The sequence below is a fragment of the Mycetomoellerius zeteki genome, unplaced genomic scaffold, assembly GCF_001594055.1.
Source record: "Mycetomoellerius zeteki isolate Tzet28-1 unplaced genomic scaffold, Tzet1.0 scaffold39, whole genome shotgun sequence".
In the NCBI taxonomy this organism is placed as follows: domain Eukaryota; kingdom Metazoa; phylum Arthropoda; class Insecta; order Hymenoptera; family Formicidae; genus Mycetomoellerius; species Mycetomoellerius zeteki.
Genome location: NW_017257381.1, coordinates 285,221 through 295,679, shown reverse-complemented (window position 1 = coordinate 295,679; position 10,459 = coordinate 285,221). Strand labels below are relative to the sequence as shown.

Below are 10,459 nucleotides of genomic sequence, written 5' to 3'. Positions count from 1 at the left end.
AATTCATTCCGACATGTTCCATAATAAGTACCCTGATTCTGGCCTATTATAAACCAACCCGTAATTATAAATCCTATTATAAATCAAGCCGTATAAATGTAGTCATTAAGCCTGTTCTTTTTGGCTGAACTTTTGAATCAGTTCATCTTTCTTCATCTTCTTTCCTCTTGAAGAGAAAAGGATGAAAAATGAACTAGTGCAAAAACTCAGCTAAAAAGAACAGGCCTATTGTGTGCAGCTCCTGACCCGGTTCGAATCCTCCTCGGTGGAAACTAGGCCTATGCATGATGTAATAAGACAGGTGAACCAAGTAGAAGAATGCGCAGTAACCAATTTTGTCAGCCAATCAGAAATCTGTCCAAAGTGCAAAAAGCAATATGGCTGCCTCTATGATACGGGACGTGGGTTAAAAAAGGGAGGAAAAAACTATATCGTTTATGTAATAAAGAAAACATAGGTTGAAAAAATATTCTAAATAAAGAGATCTTTTGTTAAATCATGCAATTACATTTATTATAAATCCTGATACATAAAATGACGCTGACAATACTTAAAACTGCTGCAAGTTTTTATTAAATTTTACTAAATATTTACTAAACTTTATTAAATATAGATAAAACTCACTATAATGCCTGCAACAATTCCGCAAAAACCTTTGTTGTAAAAGAGATTGGAGTAAATTTGAACCAGAAACGCGCGCATTAGTAAGATAATGTTTAATAATTTCTTATGAATAATGTTTTTCTATTTCTTATTCGTAATCATTTAATCTTCTATATTACTATTTTACTTATTAATTTATTGATCAATGTATCTATTTATAATTATTTTACTTTTATTATGTATTTTTATTATTTTACGAGGCTTTTATAACAGTATTTTCATATTATATATTTACAAACGTTTTTATTTACATTTTTATCATACACATTTATCAATGTTGCCTTTGAAAATCGCGCTGCATTTTGGACAGATTCCTGATTGGCTGGCTTATTGCTTGGCCGCCATGATGCGCGTTGGTTCACCTATCTTATTACATCATGGGCCTATGTAGAATGTATTGTTTACATCGTATTTCTAATTTCATTTTTTACGAAATTAATCAAGAGATAAAAATTTTCGTTAACAGTCGATCGGTATTAACGAGTGATTAACAAACAATAAAAAACGGTATGTATTTCCTTTTTCTAAAAACCATAAACCATTAATTACGATGAATTAATTATTCTCGTGAAAAGTTACGATCTAACCTATATATCTCAATAGTTATTTGTTGTCGACTGGACTCGGTGAACTATCGTTACGACTTATTTAAAATAAATAGTATAAAATAAGTTCCACAGAAACTTATTTAAAATATAAACTTGCAGAAATCAAGAAAAACTGATATGACTTATTTAAAATAAAAAATAGAATACAGATTCCAAAAACTTATTTGAAATATAAAATAAGAAATAATCCCCAAAAACGTTATTTAGGTAATTATTTAGATTATTTAGAATACCCCTCTCTCCTCCTAAAATCTTAATAAAAATATACTCATTCGACATGTTTTCACTCAAAACGAAAGAATCTCGTAGAAAAACACAGCAGTCGGCCTCGTGAATTAAGTTATTAAGCGTTAAAGTTCGAGACTTTAAAGGTTAAGATATCTATCGTCCCAACTCGATATAGCCCTATGTATACATTTTACTCTACATAAATTCTTTACTTTACAAATACAAATTCACTGCTTTAAAAACATCAATTCACTGCTGTAAAAACACATTCTCTGCATTAGCAGTGAATTTGTGTGCTTAAAGACAATATAAATCAACATTCAAAGCAAGAAGGTGATGTGATAAAATAGAAGGAAAGGAGAGCATATATAAGAAGGGGAAAAATAGAAGGAAAAATAGAGGAAGAAGAAAGGGGAGAGGGAGTGTAAAAAGAAAGAGAAAGAAGGTAATTATGAAGGAAAGAGAGATTGTATAATTTGTAAGTAAGATTCTGGTAGCGAATCTGTTTCATTTTGTTTATTGAGATCTTGTTTTTGTCTTAATATGGATCATTTCAAACACCAATCTTTTATTGTATGAAATTTTCAACTTGATTTTCTAAGAAATTTGCGTTTTTCTCTCAACGTCTGACTCACTATAGCTTTATTCAAAAACATAATAAAACAATTTCAAATATAAGAGTATGGAAAAGAAGTGGAATCAAAATGACAAAAAACCAAAAATAATGGCATAGAAAAAGAAGTGAAATCAAAATTCAAGTATATTTATTAAAATAAGTCTCACGGAACACAATGCTCTTGTATTAGGATGTAGTATATCCTCTAAACATCCTTAGGATATCTCTTGGACAACTGTGTTGCGTAGGATAATCTCTCACAATTATAATAGACATAGGTTGCATTCCGTTTCACGCATGATGCGCATGATGTCTCATTTACCTTTGTTTAATATTTGATGAACAACAAGGAGAAATAATATATTACGCGTATCATGCATGAAATGCAAGGAACTTACCTATAGGGTGGGGCATTTTAATCGCCCCAGGCGAATATCTCAGAAACTAAGAGAGATATAAGAAAAAGTTTTATATGAAAGTTTGTAGGTTTTCTTGGGGGAAAGAAAGTGGAAATAACGGATTTTGGATAGAAGGCACCACCAAGGTCAGGTCAAGGTCAACATGAATTTTTTAAACGGAACCCCCCATTTTTTATTGCATATTCTTGTAGCACCCTATACGTTTTTTTAGTTACACCCTGTATATAGGCAAATGGCTTATTTCAGAAAAATAACTTTCGACTAGGCAAATGCTATCTGCCTGGTCAAATGACTTTTGCCCGTTTTAAATGCTATTTTTCTAGTTATATGCTATTTTCCTAGGCAAATAGCATTTGCCTGAATGCTTTTTAGGCAAATGATATTTAGTGAAGTATGCATGCCCTGACAGCAAAGCATGCGGAGACATATTTTGAGCAGTTTGTACTATCAGACATTGTCAGCAAACTGCTGTCAAAAATATTACAAAGCCTGCTGACATGCTATGCCAGCAAATTGATGACAGAAACCGAATAGAGCCTGCTGCATAACCTGTCAGTAGATTGTGAGCAGAAACCGAACAGAGCCTGTACTGTTAAAAATTTCATGAAATTTAATATACTTTTAATTTACACAATTTGAACTTAATTTCATGACTTTACATTAAATTTAATGTATTTATAACGGAAAAATATATTTGTGTACATGTACATGAAATTTCATGTATTTTTCATGAAAATTTATGAAATTTGATATATTATATTATACTATTCATAAAATTTTATAAAAATTACATTAAATTTCATAAATTTAATGTACATGTTCATTACATTTAAGTAACTACTGTAACTTAATTTTCAGTTAAATCACTCATTACTTTTAATTTCGTTCATAACCACGAGCTTCATTTACATGTAAAGGAAGCTCATGGTCACATTTCTAACAGTGTGCTGACATAACTTGACGGCAAATTGGAAAATAGCTTTTGACTAGGCAAATCATTCTCTATTTTTCAAGGACATTATGTCTAATCAGTTAATTGGTAAAACAAAAAACCTTTATTTAAAATAGCCTTTATTTAATAAAGAGAAAATTTTTTGCAATGAAATACATTTATCGTGAACTGTCACCCGCTTTTTAAATTTTGTATCTGTTATTAGTTACATAAAATTTTAATTTTTTTATATAATATGTGTTAATAGATAAAAAATTTTAAAACGAGACTATGTAATGTATTGGTATACTTATTGTTCGCAGAAGTAAAAAATATACATATAAATTATTAAAATAGTATATTATTGAACATATCAAAAATTTATATAACGTGTAAATATCAGTGATACGCAACACACCGCAGACATAAATAAAAATAAACGTAACACGATTTACAAACATTTTAAATTAAGCAAACATTCATAAACGATAAATCATGTTTAGATTAAAAGAAACGTAACATTATGCATACTATGTTTAAATAAGTAAATTATGCGCGTCACAACAGGTAAACTGGTAACGAAGAAGCAAAAATAAACAATAACAATCAAATGTAACTTTTTCTATCTTTTCTTATAATTATCATTGTTAATAACATGCAATGCTTGCTTATTTAAGGCTGAGTTGTGTATGTGTTCCACTTTTTGATAAATTTTAGCTCAATCTTTTACTCTCCTACTCTTTTTGCTCTTACTCCTTTTTTTATTCTTTTATCTATTAAATTAATCATCACATAGTTTATTCGAAGATAGAACACAACCAGCCCTAAACAAAGTAAATTATCCATCGGAAAAAATAAAACAATTTTATTATTTATTTCGGCAAGGATTACTCGAATGACATTTACTATTGCATATATGTTTAGACTTAAAGCAGGCACATTGTTTTGTATTGCACTGTTTCTTTGATGGTTAGCATTGACATTTAGAAGACAGAAAATCCTTGACCTGAAAATATAGATTGAAAAGTGGAGGCTTCTCTTAAAGTAATAAATTGTTCTTAAAGAATGTCACTATAAGTGAAACTAATTGAAGATACAGGTGTTAAGTCGCCTCTGGTAAACTAGTTTTTCAATATACCACTTTTTGTACCTATTTTGTACATGTTATTTTTCTTCTCAACTATAATTCCTTCTAAATTCTTTTTGTTCAAGGGTTTTCTGTCAAATTTTAGGATAACTACTGTTACGTACTTCCCAGTTTCTATTTCGTCAAAAATTGCTTCGTTTCTTCTAGTCATTTCTTCAGCACCTTTAAACTGCCCCTCGTAAGATTTTTTTCGATTTATTCTAATATTTTCTTCATTGACACAATAATTGCAAGTAACTTGGCTGCCAAATCCCTCATTATCTTCGTAAGAAATACCGCAAGTAACATGCACTATTTTATTGCATTTTGAACAAGTATATGCACCTGTACTTTCGTTGCCACAACAGTATAAGACGTTAGAGTTCATACTTTGATCCTTATCAGTGTCCTAGCAAAATTGCCAATCCAATATTCGTTATCGTATAATTTTGATTTGTTCTGCTCACTTCATTAAATAGGCAATTTTTACTTTGGACCGTAATCATTTACGAAAAATGAGCTTATAGCTCATTCAATTTCGAGCAAATTAAAAAAAAAACTATGAAATTGGTTAAGAATTAGACCGAATTTTATTCACAAAGGTATTTTTTCACCTATCCATGCCCCGGTGGCACGCAGTTTAAAATTGTTCAAAAAATCTGAAAAAAATGTGTTATTTTTTCGAGATATTGAACCACTTTAGGGGGTATCCCGATTAAATTTCAAAAATTGTTAAAATAACAACCTAATATATTGTGTGTGTGTGTGTGTGTGTGTGTGTGTGTGTGTGTGTGTTTAAATATGTATTGAGTTGGAGGAAAAATTCAACGATATTTTGTTAATTCAAAATTACGTGTAGAATATATTTGTTGCGAAATTTTCGATTATGTGACGTAAAAGCTTAAAGTTTTCCTAAAAATTTATTTTTAAAAATGTTCCTACGATATTTGTTACCGAGTTAAACGCGGATTAAATAAAAAAGCATTCTGATTTTGATTGCTGATAACTATTAAAAATGATCGTACTGCAATTAAAAAATCGAATTCTTAACCCTTCGCGAACCAGATAGAAAATCAACATGAATCAAACGTGGGTGTATCTTATACCCCATGCTATACTTTATCATAAATATACTATAATTCAGTATGATTGATAACAACACATTCTCCAGTTATACGAAACCGGCAACATGCGCGCGGTACTTTTTAAGAAGTTATAGAAATTTATTTTGTTGGCATTCGCAAGATTTTTTCTAAGGGGGGGGGAGGCAGTCTTGCCACACGCAAGGAAAAAATGTTCAAATATTTCCTTTCTTGGTGACTACAGCCTTGGTGACCTACAATCCCTAAAGTATCGAGTTAATGACTTTTTTTCGTTACTTATTTATTTCTAATGTGTACACCTTTTACTTTTTAGTTAAAATCTTTCTCATCACGACAAGGTACGTATATGTCGAGGAAGATATTTCGTTTTTTAGGATTTTTAATTTTTTTTGTACCCTGATGGAAAATTTTCGCTGAAATTATTTCACGTTTTGGAACATTTTTCAGTAAAATTTCAGCATTTTAGAAAAATTTCAATTTAATTTCAGCGATTTTTAGTTGAAAAATTCATTTTCAGCAAAATTTTAGCAAAATTTCAGACAAACAATTTCAGAGAAATTTCAGCGATTTTTCAATGTTAGTTGAAAAATTCATTTTTAGTGAAATTTCATCAAATTTTCAGCAATTTCGCTGAAATGTTCCAAAACATAGAATAATTTCAGCGAAATTTTTTCACCATTTTTGTATTTTTAAATTTTAACCCTACGGGCTTTTATTCAACACGCGTCTCTCGATCGGTGGGGAGGGGGGAATGCTCCCTCTTGTCCCCCCCTTGTCCTAAACGCTCCTGCTTGTTAGGATATGTCACACCCCATCTTGTTCTCGGAGGGATGAAATTGAAATTTGCTCTAGCGAATAGTATAATTGCTAATTTTTTAAATGTAGAATATATACTATATAAATTTAAGTTGAAAATGTGATATTACACTGTCCTTATAATTATTGCACAATAGTTAAAAGAATTTTCTTTCATAGTCGAAATATGTTATGCGAATATATGTAAATTATGTAGCTTGTAATTTTCTTAATATATTAACTCTCTAATTATTTATTGTGATTATCATACTTTAATTCGACTTTTATTTATCCTATTAGTTTGATAACTTTATATATATTGAGATATGTGCAACATTTTATAAAATTATTTTTTTAATATAAAAATCTGTAGTAATGTAGAAAAATATTACATAATTTTCTTTATATCATGTCTTGTACATATATGTCATATCTTATATGTCATATCTTTTTACAGCGACATGTCAAATTTAATACATATGCCATTATCAGAGTCTGAAAATGCAAATACATTGGAATGGACGCGTCCTGATCAAGTAATGCAATTACATCGTATGAAATTAAAGAAACGTGCACTTCAAGCGCGTATAAATAAAACGACTATTAACACTGGCACTCAACAAACGACTACGAATTTAGATGAACTTAACTCTAGTAGTAATGTACTGCAACGTATATCTTACTGCCAAAAGCGTAAGAATCCTTTTGCAGTCAGTGAAACGTGTAAGAAACAAAAAGATATAATATCAGCTGGATTAGACATCAGTAACGACAATACATTGTTCGAATTACTAAATATGGATGGCCGACGAGAGATACCAATGGCAGAAGATTCATCTATAAAAGATTCCTTAACTTTTGCTAATGTACTTTCAAAATTAGAATCAATTAATCAGATTCCAGACGTAAATCTCTCAAAGGGTGCAAAGCATGTCCCTATAGACTGGACATTGAAAACCAAAATGAGGTTTATGTCTTTGAAGCCTTTTCCATGGAATTGCAAACTCAAAACGAGCGAAGAGGCATCAGGTACTACAGGATTTGTAAGATGTTTAAATATCGGAGAAAAAGAGACAACTTTGGATACTAGTCCAAATGCAAGGTTAGTTTTATTAATTTTTGTCATTATTCTACTATTTGTTTTTGTAAGGCCTGTAATAACACTCGTTAAATATTCTTATTAGATTTCATCAGTGTTGCTTAATATGGCAACATCCATCTATACCATGGTTAGAATTATTCCCTCGCTCTGCTAACAAAGTGAGTGCATCTCTCGCAAATAATGCATTGACAGTAAATAACCAAAATATGAAAGATGCATTGTATCGAGAATGGTGTGATAGCTTCAGATCTTTATTTCATTTATTGCGAGCAAGGCAATGTCCATATTTTTACGTGTGTGCAAACACATTTACGGTGCTCTTTCGTGCCGCTGGCATCTGCGGATTGTCGGAGATTCATGCACTTGTCACACCCACAACACGTGGATTCCGACAGTCATTAAAACAAGAAGGTAGAGAAAATTTTATTTAGTTATTCCATTTAGTTATTTATTAATAAAAAAATGTCTGATGACGATATAAATACAGCTATACATGTTCAATACAATACGAATAATGAAATATTAGTTATATGGTGAAAAATAATCTTAATCTCTTCAAACTTTGTGTACATTGTAATTTTAGAACATACTACTGGAAGAGAAATAGGGCGTTGAACGTGAAGCCAACATCTGTGTGAGAGAGAAAGGTAGTAAGGGATAAATGTTCGCAATGCGCATGCGCAACACCGTTATCTGTGTGAATTGTACAGTTGGTTTAGTGTTTTTTACACATTCGTACATTATACAGATGTGTAAAATGACGGTGCTGCGTGGTGCTGTGCATGCGCATTTATCCCTTACTACCTTTCTCTCTCGCACAGATTTTTGCATTTCAGCGCAAGCCATGGAAGTATAGGCAATGTCCCTTCCATTTATGTATGTTCTAAGATTATAATATACATCAAATTTGAAGAGATTATCCATTGAAACACGTATATATATTCTTTAGAATGACCATAAATATGAATACATTAAATATGACAGAAAATGTCATCATTTCGGTCAAAGTTAGTTGAATAATACAATTAAATAAATTTATTTCAGATATGATTGTGCGCCGATAACTTTCGGACTTTCAAAAATTCAATACAATTCAATAAAGTCTGAAACGCTACTAATCCCCCTGATTGTGTTGAAAGTCCGAAAGTTATCGACGCGCAATTATATCTGAAATAAATTTATTTAATTGTATTATTCGAAATATCGAACTTTTACCGAAATGATGGCATTATCCATTGAAATTATTTAATTTTGCCGACATCATTTGAGAACAGATGTGCATAATAATATATATGTTAAAAATATAGTTAAAATTTTGAAAAAATGAATTGTTTAGTTGATTTGTAAATTATTTATTAAAATGCCCTCGAATTGAATTAAAAAATTTTTTGTTACATGGTTCTATTAAAATTAGATCTGAAGTTAATGAAACATAATTACATTACGAAATAAAAATAAAAATAGATTTTAAAATATTAAAGTTTAAAATATTAATCGTGTCTCTTTCAATATGTTTTAGAAATAGAATATTCTATGCCTCTAAGGGAAGATTCTAAAAGACGATCTGACACAACAGATTCTAACTCTAAAACTGTAGATGTTGCGTCTACTAAGGATTGTCAATACGAGAGTGACTATTATGAGAAAGAAAAAGAAGAAGATGATGATGAAACTCAAGACGAATGGCTCGAAAGTCTTGGAGTAGAAAATTCAGAAATAAAAAAAATTAATCACTCACAGGTACGCATAAATATTGTGCATTCTTAATTTATGTTCATATTTGGACTCATTTTAGGCGAGAATGACTTTGGAAAAAGAAAGCGAAGTAGATAATTTGAAACAATCCCTTGTATTCGTAAGAGGTGTGGAGACGCAAGCGTTGTTTAATTTTTTAATTAATTTTAAATCAGCTATCGCGGCGACTGGTGCGTTAGCGGGTGTACCTCCTACGCTTTTGGCTCCGACAGCTTTCCATGGTGCTACATTAAAGCCGCTCAAGGTATCGCATAATTAACAGAATACAATTCATTTCTGTTGTAGAATTTTTATTTTATACCATAACTGTTGCTTTCTTTCTTTTTTAATGACAAAGGTTCGAGAAAGCATAGTGCATGATAATAACGATAGATATTATTCTCTCGAATTGAGAGGACCTCTTTTGCCTCATGTATTGCCTTCTCTTTGCCATTTGATGAAATCCAGTCAATTAGAGCAGTATTCGGTAAGCTGCGCGCAATTGGCCTCAACAATTTCATTTTCCACAGCAAGACATGGTATGGACACGCATAATAATCAATAAAATTTTATGAGCCAAAAATGTAACTCTCATACTTCTATAGGCCACACGATTGTCACGAGAGGAAATGAGGACAGGATCACGAAAGTATCGTCTAATGTTTTTGGGCAAGAAAATTTAAGCGATTGTGGGTTCAACGAAGAATTATTGAACCACTTTTGTAATTCTGACCCGACTAGAATAGGAGTTTTAGATAGTCTCAAGTTTTTTAACGAATTATATACATGGTCGTGATCGTATAAATGTACAGATTAGAAATAAATATAGTACCTCTAAGTACAGATTTTGTACTCATAAAAATTAGTTTTAAATAAACGCAACCGATTTTTTGTCCTAAACATTAGGGCAATGTTACATCGCTGACGATATGTACCGTCCGATAATGAAAATATCATTATGCTTGTAAAAATATAGAGATGTTTAATGTAATATCTGATAATCTAATTAATGTCTAATGTAATAACAAGTATTTAATGTAATTACTTGCATATATAAATTGCTATTGTAAATTCATATTTTTGTTAATGTGTAATTTAATGTGTTATGTAATTTAAATTGCTAGATATATGTAC

General features: G+C 30.7%; 1 protein-coding gene across 4 annotated transcripts; it reads left to right on the top strand.

Annotated features, from left to right (window-relative positions):
• The first annotated feature begins 1,052 nt into the window (after positions 1 to 1,052).
• On the top strand, positions 1,053 to 10,258 carry hd (humpty dumpty). 4 transcript variants are annotated; one of them, XM_018453625.1, is made up of 8 exons: positions 1,929 to 1,944; positions 2,595 to 2,670; positions 6,947 to 7,591; positions 7,674 to 8,002; positions 9,111 to 9,331; positions 9,387 to 9,590; positions 9,684 to 9,864; positions 9,931 to 10,258. In XM_018453625.1, the coding sequence occupies exons 3-8, from the start codon at positions 6,951 to 6,953 to the stop codon at positions 10,119 to 10,121; spliced, it is 1,767 nt and encodes a 588-aa protein (XP_018309127.1). In that variant the 5' UTR covers positions 1,929 to 1,944; positions 2,595 to 2,670; positions 6,947 to 6,950; the 3' UTR covers positions 10,122 to 10,258. The 4 variants fall into 4 exon arrangements, with proteins under 4 accessions (XP_018309126.1, XP_018309127.1, XP_018309125.1 ...); XM_018453624.1 differs by lacking the exons at positions 1,929 to 1,944; positions 2,595 to 2,670 and adding an exon at positions 1,053 to 1,170; XM_018453623.1 differs by lacking the exon at positions 1,929 to 1,944 and having other exon boundaries at positions 2,480 to 2,670.
• Positions 10,259 to 10,459: the final 201 nt, after the last annotated feature.

What these genes read in the sequence shown, in the direction of transcription:
- hd (XM_018453621.1), top strand. Translation starts at nt 4,627, where the DNA reads ATGTTATTTTTCTTCTCAACTATAATTCCTTCTAAATTCTTTTTGTTC. An exon ending in GCACCTTTAAACTGCCCCTC is followed by an intron (nt 4,791 to 6,946) that starts GTAAGATTTTTT and finishes ATCTTTTTACAG; the next exon opens with CGACATGTCAAATTTAATAC. An exon ending in ACAGTCATTAAAACAAGAAG is followed by an intron (nt 8,003 to 9,110) that starts GTAGAGAAAATT and finishes AATATGTTTTAG; the next exon opens with AAATAGAATATTCTATGCCT.